The sequence below is a fragment of the Onychomys torridus genome, chromosome 3 (assembly GCF_903995425.1).
Source record: "Onychomys torridus chromosome 3, mOncTor1.1, whole genome shotgun sequence".
Taxonomy (NCBI): Eukaryota; Metazoa; Chordata; class Mammalia; order Rodentia; family Cricetidae; genus Onychomys; species Onychomys torridus.
The window spans coordinates 153,665,731-153,691,999 of record NC_050445.1 but is presented as its reverse complement, the minus strand read 5'-3'; the positions used below and the strand labels follow the sequence as shown (position 1 = coordinate 153,691,999).

Genomic DNA, 26,269 nt, shown 5'->3' with positions numbered 1-26,269 from the left:
TATTTTTAGTCTGTGGAGAGAGAAGTAGGCTAATGGTCACACTGTGGAATTCTTCCTACCGCAGAGATATGTTTTCTTCATGAATCCTCAGAAAGTGAAGCCCCCGGAAGACCTCCAGGACCTGGGTGTGAGGTTCCTCCAGCCATTTGTGAATTTGCTGTCCAAAGCTACGTACTGGTGGATGAATGCGCTGATCATATCTGCTCACAGGAAGCCTATTGATCTGAAGGCGATTGGAAAGTTGCCAATAGCAATGAGGGCAGTGACAAATTATGTTTGCCTGAAGGAAGCCTATGAAGAGCAAAAGGTAATAGTATTTGTCTTCCACATCTGTAACCAAGGAGAAAGGACAGGCTTGTTAAATATGGAAGTGCAAAGCTTAAATAGTATCTGCTCAAGGGAAAGTGGATTTTCTCCATCTGCCTCACCCAGGAGTGTGACTTTGTGTTAATTACAGCACTGAAGAAAAAGAGGAAGGTCTAATGAAGTAAACAGATGTCATGACTGTTGTCCCTGATCACATAAGAAAGGACTGTGCAGGCACTGTTTTTTCTCTAGAACATGTGCTCAAGTACACATTAAAAATGAGCTCAGGGTCTGTAGAGATGGCTCAGTGGTTAAGAGCACTGGCTGCTCTTCCAGAGATCCTAAGTTTGATTCTCAGCACCTTCAGGATGGCTCATAACCTTTTGTCACTGCATTCAGAGGGCACTGCACACATATGGTGCACATAAAACATAATAAATTGAATGACTAACCTGTAACTAACCTGTTATCCTAGAATATTAATAGCTCATGCATTCTAGTTCTTCTCAAGTATCTTACTAATAACTTTTCTGAGTATGGTAAAAATAGTGTGTGTTTGTAGCAGGCTTTCTCTCTGGACCACCAGCCAGCTCCCAAATCATGACACAGAGACGAATTATTAGTTAAAGATGCTCAGCCTTGTCTTATGCGTGTCCCAGTAGCTCTTACAACTTAATACCTTGTTTATCTTTATGTTTTGCCTTGAGATTTTTACCTTTCTTTTATTCTGTGTGTCCTACTCTGTGTCTGTCTGTTTGGCTGGCTGGGCCCCTGCACCTCCCTCCCTTTTTCCCTTGTTCGTTCTCTCTTTCTCTTCTGTTGAGCCTAGATTCCTCCTACTACTTATTCTCTCTGCCCACCAGTCCCCGCTATCCCTCTACTGCCTAGCTATTGACTGTTTAGATTTTTATTAGACCAATCAGATGACTTAGGCAAGCAAGGTAAAACAGCAATACATCTTTACATAATTAAACAAATGTAACACATCTTTGCCTAGTTAAACAAATGGAGCATAAACAAAAGCAACATGCCTTTACATAGTTAAAGAAATATTCTGCAACATAAACAAATGTAACACATCTTTACATAGCTAAAGTAATATTCCACAACAGATGTTCATTAATATCTCCTCCCTCCCTTTTTTTTTTTTTTTCTTCCTGAGACAGGATTTCTCTGCGTAGTAACCCTGGCTGTCCTGGCACTTGCTTTGGAGACCAGGCTGGCCCTGAACTCACAGAGATCCACTTCCCTCTATCTCCCAAGTACTTGGATTAAAGGGATGTGCCACCACTCCTGACACTAATAACCACTGAAATCTCATATTAATTATCAATAAACATTGGGTTCTATTGTTCACACTTGGAAACTATAGAAATGAAAGGACTGTTAACTTCTATTTCATATGTTATCATAAATGTCTTCAAAAGGTGTCTGCTTCCAGCATCTTTCTGTGTATTAATAATTGCTTTAAAATGTTAAAAGTGAGTCTTTAGCTATTTCATTTTAAAAATACCTTTGCTTTATTATTTGACAAACATCTATACAATATATCTCAATCCCATTTCCTCCTTTAAATTTGTCCTGTTACCACTCCAGATGGTCCTGGGTGTGATACACAGTTCTAAATGTATTTTGGTTACTACTGTTTGTAAAATGTTGATGCTCACAATGATCATGGAAGGGAGTCATGCATGCTGAATCAGTTAAAGAGATTTTTGGCAACTCTAAATGAAAATCAACTGTTCATGGCAAATGATGAAAATGACCATGTGTATCAGAATCTTGTGTTTTGAAACGGCTATTGAAAAACATTGCTACAAATGGGCCTGAGTTATTTTTCTGGTTTCCCTTGAGGAAAGTATTATATCAAAGTGTGTAAATTTCTCTGCTAAAGTAAAGATTTAAAATGTAGACTAAACTTACCTCAGATTTCCTGGGTGCTTTTTATGTACAGTTTGAACTTGAAATGCTCATGTCATGTGAGTAAACCTGATAGAAAATGAAGAAATCATTTACTCTAATGGACAGCTGAATATGAAAGATGAATTCTATTCTATTGTGTGTGTTTGTATGTGTGTAGGTGCATGTGATTGCCCACTTGTGGAGGCCAGATGAAAGCCATAGATTGCCTTAGGAGATTTCCACCTATTTTTTTGAGACAGGGTCTCTCAGTGGGACATAGGACTCCCCTGTGAAGGAGACTGGCTGGTCAGTGAACTCCTGGGATGCCTCTCTTGTGTTAGGAATCTGAGTCACAATGCCTGGCTTTTTTCATTTGGTTTCTGATGATTGAACTCAAGTTCTCATGCTTGTGAGGCATCCCCCACTAAATCATCCCCCACCCCAGCCTTATACTCCATTGAGTCCCTTCTTTGTCACCATAGATGTTCAAGCCTTAAAGTCTTTACAAACGATGGCGGATGTGTGAGTCAAGGGTCATCTTAAACATGTATCCAGTTTTCTTTTTTCAAACACACACAAGCTTATAACACTTTAAAATGAACTGGCTACTCTTTATGAAGCTGAGAAAATGTGGAAGATAAATCATGTGAGATAATCTATTTTAGCTTACAGTAGTGTGATTGGGAACCTCTTATGAATACTAAATATTCAAACATAGGAGCCTATGAGGCCATTTTTATTCAAATCTCTATAGTATGTGTGTGTGGACATGTGCATGTCATGGCTCACATGTAGAGATCAGAGGACAACATGTATGATTTTCTCCAACATGTGGGTTCTCTCTTTACACTACGTGGATCATGGGGATTGATCTCAGATCATCAGGCTTGGTGGCAAGCACCTTTACTCACTGGGCCATCTTGCCTCACAGTACTTTTGAAAGGAAATACATGGTTGGATACATGATACAAGGCCTCATAACACCAGACCTTGTCTGTCATTGTCTTGTTTTTATGTGATTTTCTTTGGTCATATTCATAAGTGGTACACATTTTCTAAGCTGAAGGGAACTAGATATGAATTTGTCCTTAACAACTCCATGTTGTCCTTTGAAAACTAAAAATAACACAGAGATGTAGAAGAACTAGCTTCTACACTATGTTGTATCTGTTTTATTATGGTGGTTCCAGAAACTACCATTTGTATAAAATGCAAGGATGCAGACTTTCCATGTTGCATTGAAATCTCCACAGTTTCTTTTAGGTCTTTAGAATATTGTTGGGATCTCAACATCACTGTCAGCTGCTACTTCAAGCTTTTACTTGGGTCTTTTGTTTGTTTCAGAAAAAAGTTGCAGACCATCCAAATCGGACCCCATCCATATGGCTGGCCATGTACAGAGCTTTTGGGAGACCAATCTTGCTAAGCAGTACATTCCGATACTTGGCTGACTTGCTTGGGTTTGCTGGTCCTCTCTGTATTTCCAGGATAGTCCAGTGTGTGAATGAAATCAAGAATGGGACGAATAACACAACAGGAGTAAGTTCATGGTTTTTCTTTTTATTATTTAGTTTGTGTTTGCATTAGTTACTTTTTATTGCTGTGAAGACACAGTGGCCAAGGAAACTTACAGAAGAAAGAGTTTATTGTACGATTATAGTTCCAAAGTGTTAGAGTCCATGATCATGATGGGGAGCATGGCAGCAGGAAGGCAGGTGTGGTGTTGGAGCAGTTGCTAAGAGCTCACATCCTGATCCACAAGCATGAGGCAGAGAAAGAGCTAAGTGGGAATGGCATGGGCTATTGAAACCTGAAAGCCTGCTCTCTGTGACACACCTCCTCCAACAAGGCCACACGTCCAATCCTTCCTGAGCATTTCCACAAACTGGGGTCAAGTATTCAAACATATGAGCCTATGGGGGACATTCTTATTCAAATCACTACAATGTATATGTGTGTGGACATGTGAATGACATAGCTAAAATGTGGAAATCAAAGGACAACTTGTGGAAGTAGAGTAGGTTCTCTCTTTCTACCACGTGGGTTTGTGAATTGGTCTCACATCAGTGTTGGTAGCAAGCACCTTTATTTGCTGAGCCATCTTGCCTGTCCTTCCCACAGTACTTTTAAAAGGAAATATATTACTAGATGATTACATCTAGTAATTGTCACATTTTATTAATGCAGTAGTATGAGAAACTCAAGCAGGTTTATTTATAGAGAAATGGAAAGTTTTTAACCTTTTGGAGAAAATTATGTATATCTCCATCAAAATTATTCCTAGGATTTGGAGCTTATAAATATTTTATAACCATCCTTCATGTGTAAGGAACTTCATGCAAAAATTTCAGATTGATTATTTTACTTGACTTTTTATAGTAATCTTTAAATAGAATATGAGAGTGTTAAGTCACTGCTTAAAAAGTCTGTGGTAATAATATGGCCAATGTGGTTTTTAATGTTACATATTATTTTCTGTTTTATTGTGTTTGTATTCATGTATGATTTTAGGTGAGTGTGTGTGTGTGTGTGTGTGTGTGTGTGTGTGTGTGTGTGTGTGTTTAGGTCAGAGGTTGTCATTGGCTGTCTTCTTCAATCACTCCTCCACCTTAATGCTTTTTGAGACAAGTGTCTCACTTCATTTGGGATTGAATTTGGGTAAACTGGGGGCCAGTGAGCCCTAGTGGTCCCCCTGTCTCCATTTTCCTGTCAGTAAAGGGCTGGACACCTGAGCATAAGGAACCAGGTTTTATCTTCAGCACCTATGTAGAAAAATCCAGGCATTGCAGCCCACACCTGGACCACAGAGCTGGGAGGATGGAGATGGGGTAGGTACGGTTGGAGGTCCCGATACCTGACCCAGGGCTGAGAGGATGGAGATGGGGTAGGTAGGACTGGAGGTTCAGAAACCTGAACCAGGGCTGGGAGGATGGAGAGGGGGTAGGGCTGGAGGTTCAGATGCTGAAGGTGAAGAAGACGATTGAAGTATAATCTTACTAGATTAAAAAATACACTTTATTGAAATGCATTCACAAATAAAAGTATCACACATCTAGATTAAGTTGGTTACTTAAGCAAGCACTTGCTTGTCTAGTCTCAAACTCTGTCTCAGTAAACTTTGCTACAGTTAGAATGGCCATTCTGAAGCGACAGAATTTTGCTTAAGGTTTTACCCTTCACCAGAAATTACATTTTTATTCACTTATTCACCACAAAAAAAGAAGGAGGAAGAGGAGGAAGAGGAGGAGGAGAGGACGCTGAAGGAGTTTGAAAGCACAAAATCGATTTGCTTTATGTACTCCTCACAACACTAGGTTTCAATGGCCAAATGAAGAATGTCTGTAGTGTTGCCATGTGCATCATCGACTGTCACCAAGTGACACTGTTGCTCATAAAGCTGAACCAATGTCATTTCATCCCTATGATGGACCCTGTCATTTTCCTACTAAGACATGTCTTCCCAAGTCTTCTTTTCTTCCTGGAGGTGACCCATGGCTGAAATAAATAATGCCATGTTTTAAAATTTGTTTCGCTAGTATGAATTAGGATGCATGGAAACTGGAACACATTAATTGTATACAATGATTTTAAAGACCACAGACAAGGTGGCCCAGTCAGGGAAGTTCTTGACTGACAAGCAGGAGAGCCAGGGTAATCTATGGCTGTCATCCCAGTGCTGAGGAAGTGGAGACAGGAAGGCCCCTGGGGCTCACCACCAGCTAGTCTGGATGAACTGGTGAGCTCCCAGCCAATGGGAGACCCAGTCTCAAGAGAGAGATATATCTGCATTATAAGATCATTGAGTTTTAAATTGAAAATCATGTGTCCTTTAATAAACACAAACTATTCTGGTAGATGGAAAGACTGGTTTTAATTTGTTTTCTTTTTACTTGTTGGGATAAGAATTCAGAGACACTCTCATCAAAGGAATTTCTGGAAAACACCTATGTTCTGGCAGTCCTGCTCTTCCTGGCCCTTATTCTGCAAAGGACATTTTTGCAGGCTTCCTACTATGTGACCATAGAGACTGGCATCAACCTCCGTGGGGCTCTGCTGGTATGTAGAACACGGGAACCTTTGTACCTTGTAAATGTCATGCACTGTGTGTTGGTAAGAACACTAACCATTTAGGGAACACCCCCACTCCACTCCTCTCCACTGTTTTCACTTTAATACTATGACTAGTTTCTAGGATCTACTTTTAAAAAATTTAGTTGTCATATAAAATAATGGAGTTTATTGTAACATTTTCACAGATACATTTCATTATACTTTGTTCTCTCTCTCTTCTTCTCTCTCCCTCCCCCACCCCTCTCTCTCTCTCACATCCCTTTCATACCCTGAAAATAGTCCCTCCTATTTTTAAGTCACATATATTCAATTACCCTTCCATTACCCCCACATTTGGACAGCCCCTTCCCCCCTCCACTCAGCCCCTTCCCCCCTCCTCACAGCCCCTTCCCCAGCTCCTCACAGCCCCCCTTGGCTTCCAGATCTGTAGCTTCTGCTTAATGAAAAAAACAAAACAAAACGGCATTTAATGTGTAGGGGTGGGAAGCTTTCAAAATAACACATTAAGAAAGACATTTCAAAAATTTTGCATTTACCATTCCTATTTCTGTTTATTCTTAAACATAATGTTTAAAGTTGAATTTGGGTTTTAATTATAGTCCTAGAAAACACAAGTTCATATTTAAGGACATGGTTAGTTTAAGAAGGTAGAAAGGCTTGTGAAATTTTCAAAAACTTAGAATAATTGTTGTTTGGATGGAAGTAAATAATTAGTGTTGGGTTTAAGTTTGCAGCTCAGCATTAATCTCTCCCTTCTCCTCATAGGCTATGATATACAATAAAATCCTTCGGCTCTCTACTTCTAACCTATCCATGGGTGAGATGACCCTGGGACAGATCAACAACTTGGTTGCCATAGAAACCAATCAGCTCATGTGGTTCTTGTTCCTATGTCCTAATCTGTGGGCCATGCCTGTCCAGGTAGATCAATGTTCATAAGATGCTCATTGGAAGGGGAGATAAAACAAACAACTGAGAATGCTTGACTCTGGGAACAGTACACTGTTGGAATGTTCTAGTGTCCTTGGGCCATTCTTTGTAGGCAGGGAATATGAGACTAAGGCATGTTAGAAGGTTAAAAAGTCAGATGTGGGGTTACATTGCTTAACTTCTAATGCCCGTAGTGCTCCTTGTGTGCGCTGCTGTGGAACTCGAAGTCTTTATCTGTACAGTGGGAAGAGCACATATATCTTCTTGACATAGCTGTGGAAGCTGTTAAGTTTAGGGAAGTCCAAAGCATTTGGAAACAGGGTCTTCACATTTCACGGCACTTAGGAGCCACTGGTTGTTGGCATTACTGTCCAAATCCACACCCAGGTCTGGACTTGCATTCTGACAAACTCCTGCAGCATTTCTAATCTACAGCGGCCACTTCAAATCATCCCACGGCTTCAACTGGGGGCTGAAACAGGGCAATCTGTGGTGCTATTTACCTATATATTACATAAAGTAGCATTTTAAATTATTATTATTGTTATTATTATTATTATTATTGGTTTTTTGAGACAGGGTTTCTCTGTGTAGTTTTGGAGGCTGTCCTGGAACTCGCTCTGTAGACCAGGCTGGCCTCGAACTCACAGAGATCTGCCTGGCTCTGCCTCCCAAGTGCATCACTACCACCCGGCATGACTTTTTTTTTTTTTAAATGTGGTTTTTGTTCCACTGGGTAAAAAACGGCCAAAGAAACACTTTCAGCTATTTTTCTGGGTTGCCTTATTGGGTATTTTTCATTATCTCAAAATTTTCATCTTTAACTTGAAACTTACACTGTGTACATTTATTAAAAGTACATAAAATAATAACAATGCAAGTTCTTAATGTATTATTTATAGTTTGTTTTTAGTGGAAATTCAAATTCATAAAATACAAGTGTTTGAGCATAGCGAACAGCAACCCTGAGGTCAGTCTTGGCTGGGTTAGCCAGCCTTGGCTATGTAGTAAGTTGGAAGCCTCTCTCAGAAACAAAAAATAAAACATGGATGAGAAGAGAGAAATGAGTGTGACAAAGTAGCCAGAGAGCCTTTATAATTGGCTGTTTTGTTTGTTTGGTTAGGGTTTGAATACACAATCTTAGCTGGTCTTGAACTCACAATGACCTTCCTACCTACAGATCCCGAGTGCTGGGGTTACAGCCTTTTGTCATCACACCCAGCTTTCTTCACAGATTTGGTTAGGCCTAGACTTCTTAAGTGGCTTTTGGAGTCACCCATAGGGAACTTTAGTCTCCCAGCAGCCTTCCTATGTTCATGTGGAATGCTGCCAATACTTCCATTTCCACAACTTTGAAATCCTAGTACAATTCCAGGAGAACCTAGAATGTCAAGTTTATGGTGGGTGGCAGCCTGTTCATCCCTTTAAAGTCTCCTTTCAAGTTTAGACCTGTGTTATAAGGTCAGAAACACCAGGAAGCCATTCCACAGCTCCATGGAGGAAACTGGTCTGACACCAGCTGTATAGATCAACATACTAAAAATATGTTCCTAGAGCTTGGCTGCACAAAGAAGTCTTAGTGAAACCCAACTGTCACCATTGAGTTGGCCTCCAAATAAACGTAGCACAATAACTAAGAGTGTCCATTCCCACTAAGGGTGTCCCCTGCAATCTCTGGCTCCTGCAGCCTGCTCACTCAGCTGTTCTGTGCTTCTCCAGATCATAATGGGGGTGATCCTGCTGTACAATCTGCTTGGATTAAGTGCGCTGGTTGGTGCCGGGGTCATTGTGCTCCTCGCTCCCATTCAGTACTTCATTGCCACGAAGCTAGCTGAGGCTCAGAAGAGCACGCTGGTGAGTCCTGTCCTTGGAAATGTTACTAGCAAATTGAGCCGTGCTGGGCAATGTTTGTATTTTTATAATATGAGAAGAAGTCAATCCATTTCAACTGGATAATTTCACAATCGTTGTATCCCCTCCCCTCTCCTCCCTTTTTATATCTCTTTCCTTCCTTCCTTCCTTCCTTCCTTCCTTCCTTCCTTCCTTCCTTCCTTCCTTCCTTCCTTCCTTCCTTCCATTCTCTCTCTCTGTCTCTCTGTGTCTTTGTCTCTGTGTCTCTTCCTCCCTCTTCCCCAACTCTGTCTCTGTCTCTCTGTCTCTCTTCCTCTCCCCACCTCTTTCTTCTGACAGGGTCTTACTACATGCAGCCCTGGCTGTCCTGAAATTTGCTATGTAGACCAGGCTGCCCTGAATTGACAGGGCTCTGCCTGTTTCTGTGTCCTGAGTGTTAGGATTAAAGTGTTACCATTCCTGGCCTCATTTGTACTCTTGGGCAGTGAATGTGTATTTTGATTACTGCAAAAATATTTTAAATTGGTGCTTATTCAATCTACATAGTAAATTTCACTCAAGTATTTAGTATATGTTGAATGTTTTCAATCTGTATCACCCATACCCCATTAAACCCATTTGCTTCTCTAGACAGTTTCCACATCTACTTTCATGTCATATACGGCTGAATTTACATATCTGTGTAAAAGCCAGGACTCACAGATGACAGAAAAGGTGTCCTTGTCATTTCTAGTCAGATCTAATTTACATATGATGGTGCTCTTGAGTTGCACCCATGTCTTGCAAAGAGCATAGGTTTTTTTCTACGTGGTGGGATAAAATCCACTGTGCATGCATGCACTTTCTTTATCCATTCCCCTGGTGTGGACACCTCGGTTGGTTCCAAATCTCAGCTACCCTGACTAGTGATGTATTGACAGTGGTGTGCAAGTATCTCTGTGATGTGTTCATGTGGAGTCATGCGTGTAAGTATTCAGGGGTGGTTAGCTGAGTCATATGGTAGAGATAGCTTTATTCTTTTTGGAGAAATTTCCACGCTGATTTCTGTAGTGTCTGGGCAAGTGTTAAGGTAGAGTGGAAACTGAGGACTTGACTCTCTTACTCTCGCACTGTGGGAATCCCAGGTGGCAAGACTTGGGCCTTTTTAGTTTTGTTTTTCTTTTAAGATAGGGTCTCACTCTATAGCTCTGGCTGTCATGGAATTCACTTGTAGATGGGGCTGGCCTTGAATTCACAAAGATCTGCCTGCCTCTTCCTCTCCAAAGCTTCAATTAGAGGTATACACCACCACATCGGGCTGAATCTTCTAAAAGAAGAAAAACTTGTCAAAAATTACTCTTAAGCATACTTTGGGGCCACTGGGTGAATGAACCAAGCAGGGATTGCAGATCAGATTTGGTGTATCAGAGGTTAAATTCCCTCCAATGGTGACCCATAGGTGACAGCAAATCATATTAAGTGTGTTCATGGTCATGCTGGCTCACAAGTAATCTTTTGATTCAAGGCCCTGCAGATACAAAGTTGATGAACAAAACACAGGTGAATGGCTACTTTGCTTTCTTTTGTCGGCCTTTGAGCAGCCCAGCTGTTCCTGGCGATGGTTAGTGGACCTCCTGCACTTTGTAGGCTGTTGTCTAGACTACTGGGTGGCAGAGGCAGCTAAACCATGATTGAATGATTAAATCAAGGACTTTGATCCATGACAAATGTCTCTGAAATCACTCTCATTCTTAGCCTTAAACAAGAACATACAAAAAAGCTCGCAGAAATGTGCTGGGCATAGGTGGGCTTGACTACTAGAGTGTGAGGGCAGGTGTGAACTCATCCCACAGCAGACATTACAGCTCCAAAGAAGAAGCAAATTTTTCGCTACCTGGGGGACCAGCCTCCAGCAGTGCAGGGCTGGATAGGAATCCAGGGAGTCAGGTAACTGTGCCCTTCTTTATCTGAGGGAGAAAGGGGAAAGACTCACACGCTCTTGATGCTTTCCTTCTGCATTCTTCATCCTGTGTTCTCTATTCTCTTTCCCTATCTCTATCCCGAAATGTCCCTTCTGTATCTCTCAATGTTTTTCTTCTAATTCTATCTTCGTTCTTCCTTATTCTCACTCTTTATTTTCTTCGACAGCTTATATACCCCAGCAAAATCTTTCAATATAAAGGTTATAATATGGTTACATTCTATTTTTCAAGTGAATGATTACAATAAATGCAAATAAGAAACAGCATGTTGTCCATACCCCTTACGTGATTAAACATTTTACATATTACAGGTGAAAAACAAGTTGTCCCAAGAATCCACGTACGTTCATACCCAAACAACTTGTTTTAGATTATCAGAGTGAAAGCACGCAAGGTATTCTTCTCAGTCATGTCTTTTACTGGCAGGCTGTGTTTTGCAGTTACAAAGAAAGGACCAATCACTTTATTACTTGTCTTGAAAGGTAATCTTATAAGGAGGCACAAACCTAAACTTTTATACATGAAAAAAAGTCAGCTCTACTTTAAATCTTTAGGGTGCCTACCAACACATCAATAGTTTTTATATCAAGAGATTGAGGGCAGAAATGGGTATAAGGAACTAATCATGTTTGATCACCAACCAATCCTCAAAAGGAAACTATGTCAGTTAGTAGTAATTGGGGTGCTTTGTTTTTGATCCCTAACCTCAAAGCTAGTATCAAAATTTTAGTCTGAGGTCCTTCTAAGGCTTTGTTTCAGCTATGATGCACTCTGAAACCTGTGAACACATCTCCCAACATTAACTCCCAACATTAATATTAAAACAATTTAAGCTAGCTAGGCTATTGGGACTCAACTGTCTTTCTTAATCATTAACCTAAGCCACAGTCTATACAGTTCAATAATATAATATAATATAATATAATATAATATAATATAATATAATATAATAATAGAATAGAAACTTATATGTTCCAGCTGTGTGACACTTCCTTGTTTTGTTTTTTTTTATCCTCTGCAGCCTCTGAGGCAAGGGCAATATTTTATCTTATCTTTACTTACGTTAATTTTTCACTAAACTGACCTCTATCATAATCCCTTACTATATTTATTAAAGACCCTCAATCATCAAAATGCTATTTAAACTAGCACTATTATTATATAAAATCATTGTTTTAGTTAAATAGTGCAGCTTAGGAGGAAATCATCTTCATAAGAATCCACAGGTAAAAATGCCGAGTAGAACAAGATGTTTTCATGAGATGAACACACTACATTACAGTCACACCCATTCACACCATGCCAGATACCAGAGAAAGATGGCAGCCTCAAACATGTGAAGGCACAACAGAAGCAAAAGACATTCTTGGGGCTATAGTTTCCAGGCATTGCCTATCCAAGATGTATCCATCAGGGTTGAATTTCCTGGTGGTCTTATTCCCTGAAGCCAGTTGCCACCTGCCGCTCCTCTGACACAGCCACCAGCACAAGCCACCCATTTCAATTCACACTTGTCCTTCTGTGGTGGCGTTGAGGGGAGACACAATCAATAGAAGCCATCACACATGGACCACACATACTAACATCATACTCACCTGCAGCTGCTGCTCAAGGAAACCATGGGAAGTTAAAGAATTTGCTTTCATATAAACTAAAGAAATAGAGGCATATGTGGCTCTAAGTGGACAGATATTTTGGAGTTACTTCCTTGGTCACTTCTTCATTCTAAAGCTGAGGAAAATTCTTGCTTTTACGACATATATGCTAAAGTTGGGATAATTCAAAGAATGTGTGCATGGCATTCCATACTTTGTGTGTATTTATGTGTGTGAATGTGTGTGTGTGTATGTGTTGTGTGTCTATGTGTATGTGTGAGTGGCATGTGTATATATGTGAATGTATGTATGCAGGTAAATGTGTAATGTTCCTGTGTATGTTTGTGTGTGTGCACATGCATGTCTGTAATGTATCTATGTGCATGTTGGTGTATGTGTGAATGTGTGTGTGTGTGTGTGTGTGTGTGTGTGTGTGTGTGTGTGTGTGCATTTGTATGTATGTGCATAGATGTGTATGGATGCATATGTATATATATGCATTTACGTGTGTGTCACAGTACTAGGGAATTATATCAGGAGAGGAAGGTATTTTAAAGGAGAGAGAGCAGAGAGGTCTATGAAATACATGTAGTAAGAGAGGAGAAGGTGACATCAATTGGGAGAGGAAAGGATCCACCTGGAGGGGAGAGAGGGCATGGGGGAATTACCACTATTCCTAGTGTGATAGTGGCAGAGCTGTTCAGAAGCAAGGCCTCCTGCAGGTCTGAGCCTCTCTGGGTCCTGCCTTGGTAGTGTAGCTGGCTGCATTGGGCACTACAGTTTCTTCCTTTATTTTACAGGATTATTCCACCGAGAGGCTGAAGAAGACAAATGAGATACTGAAAGGCATCAAACTCCTCAAGCTGTATGCCTGGGAACACATCTTCTGCAAAAGCGTGGAAGAGACGAGAATGAAGGAGCTCTCTAGCCTCAAAACCTTCGCCCTCTACACATCACTCTCCAGTGAGTCATCATCGTCACTCTGGGTGACCAGGTGCACAGCATTAAGTCTGGCTTATAAGTGATGAAATGGTCTAATGCTCAAAGGAGGCCCGTTATTGTCTATACATATGTTACCCAGTCTCCACTCGCCACACGATGGATGCTCTTTACACTGCGTCTGGCCCTTTGCAAGTTGTTTTTTGCTATGGTACATCATGTATTGAAATCCTTGGTACTTTTTTTTTAAAGTTTATTTTAATTTGATGATGGGTGTGGGTATGCACATCTGTGGCACATGTGTGGAGGTCAGACTTGTGGAGTGAGTTCTCATTTCCATTTTTACATGGGTGTCAGGGATTGAACTCAGGTTGCCAGCCTTGTACAGCAAGCACTGAGCTGTCTTTCCTGGTAAGATGAAAAAGGTAATGACATGAGGTGGTAGCTCCAGCTGAAACTCTCGTCCGCTACAGTTGGGAAAGTCAGCTAGTTCTCAGTAAAAAGGGAGCTAGTTCTTTCAGGTGATTTGACTATCTTGCTAAGTCCTTTGAAAGTGCCCACTCTGGTTTGTGTTATCTGTTTTGGAGGGCGCTTCTGATAGACTTTCCTGAAGAGTAAATGAAGGCAGAGAAAAGGTTCAGGTGAAAGAAGCCAAACTTGACTGACTCACAGTCTGCTTTCCTAGTGTGTTCTTGAGAACATTTGTATACTGTTTCCATCTTAAGTACAAACTCCGTTTCCTGGAGTAATGGGCTTGCATTAGTATAGATCACACGCGCTTAGTCAAATGTCACCCACTCTTACTCGATTTTGTTTGTGGGTCATTTTTGTTCTCAAAGATCTTTAAGGGCTTAGAGATTTGGAGGTTTATGTACTATTATTTCTTGAACTGTAAATGACTTTAGATCTTTGTGATGTTATATGCTTTTGTTCTGAAATGGAATTACAGTCAACAGTGAGGGCACATTCTATTTTAGGTGCCACGCAAAGGGTTTTATACTCATTGGGTCTTGTATCTACAAGACAATGGTGCCAGATTTTGGTAAAACCCTGTGTTTTCCAAGAAGGATCCTAACAAACCATCCATAGTTTTACTATTACTCAAACACTAATATTTTTGGTGGTGTATGGCCATAGCCCCAAGCCCTTGGGATCCTAAGACAGAAGGATTGCCTTGAGGTTCAAGCTAGCCTGGGCTACATTGCAAATTCAAGTTCAGCCTCAGGTACAAAGTGAGACTGTGTTAATAAACAAAAGTAAAGATAAAAACAGAGCCTGAAGAGATGGCTCTCAGTTAAAAGGACGTTCTGCTCTTGCAGAGGACCTGGGTTCAATTCCCAGCACCCTTATGTGGTGGCTCACAACCATCTGTAACTCTAGCTCCAGAAGGTCTGATGCCCTCTTCTGGCTGCCTCAGTCAGCTGCACACATATAATGCACATACATACATTCAGGCTCATACACATAGACATAAATTAAAAATAAATCTATAAATCTTTAAAACAAAACAAGAAAAAAAGAAAGAAAAAAAAACATACTACACTAAACCCCTCTAGGATTTTAGCCTAAAATTCTGAGTTGCCCTTGTGTTGACTCTGCATTTATAGTTTAAGGAAGGATGAAGATATGAAATTATTTATTAACTGAAAGGTATAAAAGTGAAAGTTAATAACCCCTGTTGGACCTTGAGCATGAGGTAATGTCAAATTCTCATTTTTCATCTGCATAATAACCAATTTTTCATAACTTAAATTAGTTCAGTAGACCAAATAAAATATGCAACCTGTGAATGCTCTCAAAAGTACATATTTAAAAAATTCTAATAATTTGTATCATCAAAGGGTTATTTTATCTGAATTCTGTTGCTTGGAACATTTAATAAGAAAATTGTCATAATTCTTTAATAAAGAAAAGTGCTTTCTGGCTACAATGTGTATGTGAGAGCTCATATTACCATGTGTGAGGAGACAGCCCTGGGGACTATTGGTGAGCCAGGCAGAATGCTGCTAACACACTCTGCCATTCTAGTCTTCATGAAGTATTAATAGTGGATGATTAATTTACATGGGGAAAACATTTGCGCATTTCAGTGAAATAACACATTTGATTTCTTCCCGCAGTCTTCATGAATGCAGCAATTCCCATCGCGGCTGTTCTTGCAGTAAGACATTTTTTCTTACTTTTAGAAATAGAAGCAGGTCCATGCGCATGAATGATTTCCAGCAGAGAGTGTGTGGGTGGCCATGGCTCTTACTCCCTCATCACTTCCTTCTCTGTAGTTTCCAACCCAATGGTTCTAGTCCAGGATTGCTCAGCCCTGACAGCGCAGATACTTTGGTTTAGACCATTCTTTGCTGTAAGGGGATATCCTTAGCACTAGTATAAATAGTGGCATTCCTGGCTTCAACTCTACTACATGTCAGTACCTTGCCCAACCACGACAATAAAACCTACTCCCAAGTGTAGGTGAAGGTGAATTATAACTAACAGTGGTTGGAAAGTGTCCATCTTCAACATGGTGGCCTGGTTCTCATACATTCTTGTAACAAAATAGTTCATATGAGCAAACCAGGACATGTTAAATATTGCATTCTATTTCTCACCATATAGTGTTCACAAATGAGAATAAGTCTTCACTGGACTACAGTGTTGGAGTTTTAGTACAGTTGTACAGTAGAGACCTTTAAACACTAGACCACTCTCTGCTTAGAATAGCAAGTCTGGGTTGCTTGGGAAGCATTTGGCTGGGTGTTGGGGACTCTGAGTTCTCTGCTCGGTTTATTCCTCCATACACAGTAATTTGAGAGAAGCCACTTTCCTAGTCTATAAATAAGCTGTCTTGTCTGTCTCTCAAGCTGACTGCTAGGATCATGTGCAGATCACTATGTCTCATGAGTCTGGGGTAAGTACTTATTCTTTATGGTTTCAGCGGACCTGGCAGCAGGGAGGAGATGCTAGGTTAGGAGAGTTCAATGTCAGCATGTGTGCCACTTGTACCACTTCCGCCAGAACATTTTAAATAAACCTTTTTTTGTGTTTGTGCAGACGTTTGTGACACATGCATATGCCAGTGGAAACACCCTGAAACCTGCAGAAGCCTTTGCCTCTCTGTCTCTCTTCCACATCCTTGTCACCCCACTCTTCCTGCTGTCCACAGTGGTCCGATTTGCAGTCAAAGCCATCATCAGGTATGCACTAAGCTATCTAGGTTTCTTTGCTTATTGATGAATAATAAGTGCCCCTACTGGTGGGTTTGCAAGAGTACAAGAGGAACCATAAAAAACGCTGTCAGAGATTGCCATTGTTAGAAATTGACTATGTTAACTTTTAGTGTTTTAGTTCCTATGAAAGTGTTGTAGGGTGGGGTTTATTATTTTATTTTTTATTATTTAAAACTATTTTTAAATTTAAATCATTTTGATCATATTCTTCCCCTTCTCTAAGTCCTTCCAGATCCTTCCCCTCCCCCAACCCAACTTAAAGTTCTCAAAAACTTTTCTCAAAACAAACAAACAAACAAAAATCCATACAACAACCAAAAAACAAAAACAAGAAAAAAAGTAAAACTGCATCAAAAAACCCACCAAATTGTATCCAAATAAACACACACGCACACACACACACACACACACACACACACAGAGATAGAGAGAGACGTGCACAAACACATACACACACAAACACACACATGACAAAATGCAAGAAACAAAACACCATGGAGTTCACTATATGTTGGTTAACTACTCCTGAACATGAGTCCTATCCTGGAGTGGCTGATGTACAAAGTATCGCGCCATTGGAGAAAACTGACTTTCCCTCTCACAGTAGGAATAAGTGACAGTTCAGTTTTAACCTTTACCCTAGTGGATAAATTTTCATTCATTCATTCATAAAAACATAACAAAATAAAATATAATAAGACAAAAACTATCACATTAAAGTTGAACAGGACAAATCAACAGAAGGAAAAGATCCTAAGAGAAGGCACAAGAATCAGAGACCCACTTGTTTGCACATTCATGAATCCCATAAAAACACTAAACTGGAAGTCAAAATGTAAACACAGAGGAGCTGGTGCAGACACAGGCAGGCCCTTGTGCTTGCTGCTCAGTCTCTGTGAGTTCCTAGGAGCCTTGCTCATGTTGACTCAGAGAGCTTGTTCTCCTGGTGTCCTCCACCCCCTCTGGCTTTTACACTCTTTCTGCCTCCTCTTCCCCAGGGTTCCTTGACCTTTGAGGGATTTGATGGAGACATTCCATTTGGGGTCAAGTGTTCCAAGGTCTCTCATTCTCTGAATAATGTCTGGTGGTTGTCTTCTATATTTGTTCCCATCTGCTGCAGGAGGAACCTTCCTGGCCATGCCACAATCCATTCTTTAGAAACAGTCTAATTGATTGAACAATTAGCTTTTTACCAGACATTTAGAAGGACTTTATCTCTCTGCCGCAACATGCTTAATATCGAGGCAAATACCTCCTTTTATCTTTGAAGTCTTCTCTGATGGTTGGCTTGGCTCAGATTGTTGGCTATAAGTGACGGTGACAGTTTTGGTGGTACCTTAAAGGTTCTTGATCGAGATGGCAATGATACTTTTCATCTAAGTGATGTAGGCCAAAGCTTATACATATATTTAATATTATGTAGGTCAAAGCTTATATGTATATTTAATATATCTATGAACATGGTCATCATGTTTCCCACTGAAGCTTTACCAGTCTATAGTATCAGTGATGAAATATGTTTGAATCAACAGAATATGCTGCATGGATTTCAGTTTAATCTCCCCCGCCCCCAAAAAATAATAATCCCAGCTCATATTCTTTGAGGATTAGGAAGACTTGAAAAACTGTTAACTTTCTCTCTCAAGTATGCTTCCAGCCAGGGTAGACTTTGTCTTGGTTATAATTTCCCATAATTTACAGCTACAAGCAGGTGTCATATGATGGTGACCATTTCTCACGTCTTCCATTTGTACCATACACACACAATGTGTTGAAATGACACACTATGTTCTCTGTGCCACCATCTACTGTCCTAAACCATTGTATAAACAGGACAGTCTTGAAGTCATATTTCACCCTCACTTTGCAATTTTTACATGCCTTATAGACTCTTAGCATGTGCTGCACACAGCTTTTGTCATTTTTATATTTGACCTTTGAAAGAAACGTCTACATGCTCCAACACTGAAGAAAACCTGAGCCCTTAACGAGTACCCCTTAAGGGTCCATTATACCATCAACAGCAAAGTAGAACATTTCAAAATGAAATAATTTTGAAATTCCACAAGGCACATACATTACCGAGACACCTTGCATTTGATGTTCAATACCTTGGTTGTAGGCAACAGTTTATACTGACTTGCCATAGATTAACTACCAGATAATTTTAGAATTCAGATGAGCTAGCCAGAAAAGCACTAGGTTCAGACAGAGTGGTGGTGGGGGATGGCATTCTAACATAGCTTCAATCCTCTTCTTGGAGCCAGGTGATCAGCAACTGCTCCAAAGCTGCTGGGCTTTAGAGCTCATACACTCTGGCCTCGGCTACCCTCATTTCTTCTCTCATTGTTCTGCCCTTGGATGGCTTACATAGATCTCTAGTTCACAGTCAGCCTTCCAAATTAGGCAGCACTCTGGAAGGGAAGCCACTTCAAACAATAAAACTGATAAATAGCCAGAGTCTGCTATTTTGGTCCTTATTTTCATTTTCTCCATTTAACGGCCATCCCTTCCATGGTTGCAGTCTTAATTAACTGAAACTTGACTCTGCACTAGAAGTCAGAATAAAAAGCAATCTGTATCATATAACAAATCACAACTTTGAAATAAGGAGCCTGCCAAACATTAAAAGGACTTTGAAAGTTGGTTTGAAAAAGAACAAAGAACTCAAATGCTGTGCTACAATCCTAGTACGGTGGAAGGTAGGTGAAGCCCTCTGTGGATTTCTCATGGCCCTCTCCCTTTATCCCTTCTGGGGAAAAGGCATTTGCCAGTTTGATAAAGCCCAGCGTACTTCCAGGGCCCCAGGCCAGCTTCCCCAAGCCACAGCGCAAACAGAATGTGCTTCTAAAAGCACACTTCTCTAAAATGACGTCCAGGGTTGATTTGCAGGTCCTACAGAGACGGTGGGTCAACAGAAGTGGCCAGACCTTTTTCCCCACTGGGTACTGCTTCTGGGAACCCAAACAAGCATTTTCCCAGTGTCAACTGGCTTCTGCATTTGCTTCAGTGCCTGGGAACCCGTGACCAACCTCAAATGCCAGTTGGCCGGCAGTGAGCTGAGCTGCCTGTTTATAATTGGAGACTTTGGTCAGCTGATTTTGAAATCTCCTCTTCAGGACTCTAGAAGCCATAAGTTCTTCACTGGACTCTTAAATATATTCAGAAACTTGGTGGGTTGGAATGGGCTGAAGCAAACTCATGAACTTCTGCTATTGTGTGCATGAGAGAAACTGAGAAACGTCTTCACTAGAGGAAAATGTAAGGCCATACAGAATTCCCTGCCCCAGGATAAGTCCTACTCTTTCTTTTGAAAGAGTTCGTATCGATAGCCAGGTAGCCTTGTGATGTTCATTGGGTAGAGCATGCGTACATGCACACATGCGATACACCTGCTATTACATTTGTAACAAAATGCAGCCAAGAGGCAAATGGGATCCAGGCTGTCTTGGCACAGCCTCAAACCTCCCACCCTGTTTGAGTTTTAGGGTGAAGTGTTGCAAAACAGACTAGAGATATGTCACTTGTTATTTAAAATTTGACTCCAGTTCCAGGGAATCCAACAGCCCCTTCTGGCCTGTGCAGGTAACAGGCATGCTAGTGGTGCACAGATGTACACACAGACAAAACACCCATGCATGTGAAATTAAAATTAAAAATATTAAAGTTCTTAGAAAAAAAGCAGGCCTAGTGGCACATGTCTGTAATCCAAGGGCTTGGGAGGTAGAGTCAGAAGAGTCAGAATTTCAGAGTTACCCTCTGCTCTGCTCCATAATGAGTTTAAGACCAACTTGGGCTCTCTGAGACCCTATCTCAAACACAAAAAGTATTTGAGTGAGTGATTTTTTTTCACAATGCTAGACTTTATTCTCCACTTCCTTAGGAATAATTTATGTGTTTTGCCCTTCTGGAGTATTCCTTATAGGTATTTGGTATTTGATACGTAATGTAGTAACTATGTCCAAAGATGTTATTTGCCAGAGGAAAAAATATTATTAAAGAAACCTCTCGTTTCAAGTGGAAAGTAACAACAACAGCAAACATTGTTTTTTCTCTTGTGTGCCTCTCAGAGACATTTCTGCCTGGCACATCTCCTGGATCACCACCTGTAAAATAAATAGTTACTGATACTTATTGTCAAGCATGCTTACACCTTGGCCAGGTCTTGTATTTCAGTTGACAAAACTTCATAATCTCTATCAAAAACCATGCAACTATCAACCACAAATATCAGTTATTCTTCAGGACTGTAATACCTGTCCAAGGTTTTCAAGTTGCATCTAAATATCCAATGTAATATTTGAAGGGTTGGAGTGGTGACTCGGTGGGTAAGATCACATAATGATGACTCAGTGGGTAAGATCACATAGTGATGATTTGGTGGGTAAGATCTCATAGTATTCTTCCAGGACCCAAGTTAGGTTTCCAGCACCCATGTTAGACAGCTCACCACCTCCTACAAGTCCAACTACAGGGGATCTAACAACCTTTTCTGGCTTCCCCTTGTGCCTGTACCTGTACTCCATGTGCATACCCATAACAGACAGATAATCAAAAATAAAACATATACTAAAAAACCAAAGTAGTATTTGAGAAGTGAACTGGTCATGTGCATATGTAAAACTGTAAACACTTTTGTCAATTTCCTAAACAAGTGAGACATTAGTAAAATACTGAGCTTAACAGTGCTGAAGGCAGGCCAGCAAACTTATTGGTATCAGCTACGCCTACTTTCAAATCCCAGACATAAAGTACTTATTGTTCAACTTTAGGTGTGTTGTGTGGTTGTATCTGAGACTCAGTTTTCTCATTTATCAAATGAATACCATAATATCACCTACTTCTGAAGGCTGATAAGAACATGACAATGCACAGAAATAGCCAGAACACTTTCTGAATACTGTAGGTCTTTTTACAAATCTCAATTTTACTCATTGATCACCATTTTTACCACCCAATGCCTGAGCATCTTATGTGGGTCTTCTTTCTCTGGTGGCTGCATTAACAACTGCAAAGAAGAGAGATAGGTAGCCATGAGCAGAGAGCCCACTGTGGATTCAGAGAGGCCAAGAAGCAAAATGACTCCCTATACACAGAGGGGCGTGGCCTGTAGATGACCCTCAGTTTAATTAGAGGAGTGGGAGGTTGTCTGATTCCCGATGGTCTGAAGGGTGCAACTGTACTTGCTAACTCGCAAAGGATAACTGGCTTTTGACTAGTTGGAGAAAGAGGAAAACGAGTTTTATTAGAGGTGGCAGAGGGAGGAGTAAGTACCTAGATGTCTTAGTGCACTTGGAGGGGTCAAAGGTGGTTTTGTGTGGATGGAGAAATGGTTCTGACTCTAGAACTCTCAGGGGACAAGGCTGGGAGATGATGGGAAGATTTTGGAAGACGAGTGAGTGCTGTGCCATTTGACATCTGAGAGAGGGCGTCTTACATTCATGTGTTTGCAGTGTAAAGGTAGTGTGGCCGAAGCAACTTCACCTCTGGTCAGGATTTGTGCACTTTCTGAAAGGATCTTGTACAAGCAGGAGATGCATTTGCTACTCATTAGCTACTTATTCTCTCACTAGCCTCACTGAGGTATCACACCACACACATTGAGATAGCTCCAGAGAACAGAGAGCTTTGCTTTTAAAGGTGATCACAGTCTGTAGGAGAGATATAAAACATATTACCAAAGCTGTGATAATGCAGTAGTATGTGGGACCTTCAGCCAGAGCTTTGATCTTAAAGGTGTTCACAGTCTAATAGGAGAGATATAAATAACACACAATACCAAAGCTGTGATAATGCAGTAGTATGTGGGACCTTCAGCCAGAGAGCCTAGGTTAGTGGTTCTCAACCTTCCCAATGCTGCAACCCTTTACTATAGCATTCCTCATGATGTGGTGTCCTTCAACCTTAAAATTATTTCGTCCCTACTTCATAACTGTGATTTTGCTGCTGTTATGAACCATAATGTAAATATCTGCTATGCAGGATATCTGCTAGGCTACCTCCAAAGGGTTGTGACCCACGGGCTGAGAACCACCCACTGGCCTAGAGGAATGGGGCAGGGAGGTTCAGAGGTTTAACACCGGACACTGTCTATGGACAGTGTAACTGGAGGCACCAAGGAGGACATGTCTCAGCTTTATTTCTGTTGACATGATGAATATTCTGACTCAAGACAACTCAGATGAGGAAAGGGTTTATTTCAGTTTATAATTCCAAATCACAGTCCTTCATTTAGGGGAGTCAAGGCAGGAACTCGAAACATCAGCTGTAGAGGAATGCTGCTTGCTGGCTCTACTGGAGGTCTATGCTTGGTCAGCTTTTTTTATTCTGCTCAGGGCCATCTCCCATAGGGAATGATGGTTACCCCCAGTGGACTGGACCCTCCTACATCAATCGACAATCAAGGCCATCCCCAGAGACTCACCCACAGGTCAATCAATCAGTGTAATCCCCACAGACTGCCCACAGGCCAATCTGATCAAGGAAATCTTTCAATTGAGACTTTAGGCTGTGTCAGCTTGATGACTAAAAGCTAGAAAGGACAGGATGTTCCACAAAGAAGAGAAAGTTCTTTCCACTCCCAGTGTAGCTGAGGAGTCATGCTTTCTCAGTGTCCAGCAACATTAAGGCTTATGTATTCCGTAAAAGCTTCAGTGAGATTTGTGTGCATACTAGAAGGGAGAAATGGAGACTTGGACCCACCAGATATAGTATGTGAATCATTAGTCTGTTTATCCTTTGATTTATTGAGCAAGCATCCATATAGCAACATGAGCCAGGCACTGTTAAGCCTGGAGGTCAAGACTCATGAGTCTGGTCTTGGCACTTGGTCTTGTTCAGAGGTACAACACGAGTGTGTGCAAGGGAGATTCTTGTAGCTGACAAAGCTGTTTCTTCAAATCACACCCTTTAAAACATGAGAGCACAATGGCAGCTACACCGTGCATACATCAAAAAGAAATGCTTGTCATTCAAGATGGATAGCATACCATTTCCTAAGACAGTTCCAGTGCTGTGATTTTTTTGGATCTATGCAGTCAGATGTTAGTAACAAAGTCCCAGAGTGAACAAGTCAATGCTCTTCTTAGACAATTACCTCACCTAGTTTCCTGACACAGTGTCTCTTGGTTTCTTTCTGCAGTGTTCAAAAGCTGAATGAGTTTCTCTTGAGTGATGAGATTGGCGAGGACAGCTGGCGGACTGCTGAGGGCACGCTGCCTTTCGAGTCCTGTAAGAAGCACACTGGAGTGGTGAGCATTTGTCTTGCTGTACAGAGGACAGGCCAAACAAATGATATGTTTTAATGCAGTTAGAAAAAACTGTAACCTTTATTTGTTTTAATCTACACAAAGAAAAATGGATACTTGCTTATATAAAAATCATCCTCACATGTCTGAAATCAATATACAGGTACAGGAATATTGCCTCTATAAATTGAGAGAGAAATGACCCTCTTCTTGATTCAAAAGGGAATTGAGATATTGTTTCTTCTTACCCACATTCTTAGGCGGTGTTTTATCTCTAGCACACATTTTAGCACACATTTAAGACATGTTTCCTGGTACATTAAGTATTCTGATTCACTTAACATATTACAGTACATTACTTGTTTTTATTTTCATCTGAACACACTGGCTTTGCATGCTTCAGTGGCTTGAGCAGTCATAAAGTTAGAAGGGCCAGAACCAGAATTTTAACCTGAGTCTTTTCACTTGTAAACCGGCAGGTTCATTCATCCTTGCCAACAATATTTACTCAATAGCTGATAAGGTCTGGACGCAGTCAGTACTGTTTGAACATGTGTCATGCACAGTAGAAATCAACACTTGTCATGTGTTCATCAGGCTTCCAGACTCACTGGCTACACTGTGGTTAATGCCAAGAACTGGACTGTCACTCTCAACAAGGTACACAAGGTCTCTCCCAGCATGGTTTGTTTTCCTGCAGCAGGAATCAAGTGATAAATTAGTTTGAAATGACAAGACCATTTCCTGTGTTGAAAAAAAGTGAAAAGGACATGAAAAGGTGAAGGGAACTCGAAATTAGGGTAGCCATTCACCTGATGGCCCCTCTGAAGAGCCAGCATTTGGGCCAAGACTTGAATAACACAGATGCATGTCTTCCGGAGGGACACTGGGAAACAGGAAGGCTAGCGCATGTAAATATCTTGAGCAGTGGATTAATTTGGTTCATATAAAGAGCAGAAGGGCAGTGTGTTTAGAGCCTGGTGACAAAGAGGAAGAGGAGGCACAATTATGGTAAGGACAGGGTTGGGTAGAACACAGGAAGGGCTGAGACTTATGGAAGTGTGGTAGAAGTTGTTGAACAAGGATGCTTGTTTGTTTTTGGTTTAGGAGACAGTGTCTCATGTATCCCAGACTGGTCTGGAACTCTATGCTACTGAGAATGACCTGGAATCCCTATTCTTCCTCCTACTTCCACAACCCAAATGCTGGAATTATAAGCATGGTATAATCTTACTTATTGTTCAAAAAGCTAATTTGATTACTGAGAGAGGTCAATAGGGCAAAGATTGGACCTGGGAAGTGAGTAGAGGTGGTTATAATAACACAGGCAAGAGATGATGGCTAGAATTAGAAGTTTGCTGCAGCTGTGGTGACTATGGTGAAGAAGTGATTAAATTCAGTCTCTCTCTCTCTCTCTCTCTCTCTCTCTCTCTCTCTCTCTCTCTCTCTCTCTGTTGCTGACCCAGGGCCTCATCCATGCTAAGCAAATGCTCTATTACTGAGCTACACCTCCAGATCCCTCTGTATCTTTTGTATGTTCCATTAATAAAAATGTGTTGAAAGATTAGATGGCAACAAGGAAGAAGGAAGACTGGAGGATGGATGCTTTCTGATTGGCTGACTGCTGGGTAGACAGTGGAGCAATTCACTAAAACAGGGCACTGATTAAGGAGGCAGGCAATTACCATTAGGGTGAGATCAAGTCGTGTATTTTGCTGTTGATATTTTTACAACATTTCCTGTCACCCAAGAAGAAACATCAGCATTGGAGATGGAAATTGACAGAACATACACCATGAGACAAGCTTTAAGTCAATGCGACTGGTTGAAACCTTTCTTTGGTTATGGAGGTGGCTCTTTTTGTAAAGGGATAGTCACACAAGCATGAGGACCTGAGTTTATACCCCCAGCATCCACATATAAATCTGAGTGTAATGATGTGTCCTTGTAATTCCAGGGCTGCAGAGGCAAAAATAGGAGATCCCTGGGTTTTGCTGGCCAGCCAATCTAGCAGAGTCCCTGTCTCAAATTATACAGGGGAGAGCAGTGAAAGATGATATCTGGTCTCCATATGCACAAATATACAACACACACACACACTAAATAAATAAACAAACAAATAAATGAATGAATGAATGAATAAAAACCACTTTCATGAAAGGTATGTCTGAAACAGTCCATTAAAAGCAATGTACCTATTTCTTAAGAGTAAAGTCACTAGATGCATCATGTTATTATAACTTAGT

At 40.9% G+C, this 26,269-nt stretch overlaps 1 protein-coding gene across 5 annotated transcripts in view; it reads left to right on the top strand.

Annotated features, from left to right (window-relative positions):
- Abcc9 (ATP binding cassette subfamily C member 9) overlaps positions 1 to 26,269 on the top strand; it is a 117,575-nt gene that overhangs the window by 20,693 nt on the left and 70,613 nt on the right. For 4 of the 5 annotated variants that reach the window (XM_036182182.1, XM_036182184.1, XM_036182180.1 and 1 more), the window contains exons 7-15: positions 65 to 307; positions 3,553 to 3,747; positions 6,112 to 6,264; positions 7,045 to 7,200; positions 8,929 to 9,063; positions 13,417 to 13,579; positions 15,676 to 15,716; positions 16,601 to 16,743; positions 23,918 to 24,026. In XM_036182182.1, coding sequence (XP_036038075.1) covers positions 65 to 307; positions 3,553 to 3,747; positions 6,112 to 6,264; positions 7,045 to 7,200; positions 8,929 to 9,063; positions 13,417 to 13,579; positions 15,676 to 15,716; positions 16,601 to 16,743; positions 23,918 to 24,026 — 1,338 coding nt within the window. The remainder of the gene's footprint in view (positions 1 to 64; positions 308 to 3,552; positions 3,748 to 6,111; positions 6,265 to 7,044; positions 7,201 to 8,928; positions 9,064 to 13,416; positions 13,580 to 15,675; positions 15,717 to 16,600; positions 16,744 to 23,917; positions 24,027 to 26,269) is intronic. The other variant, XM_036182183.1, reaches the window with a different exon arrangement.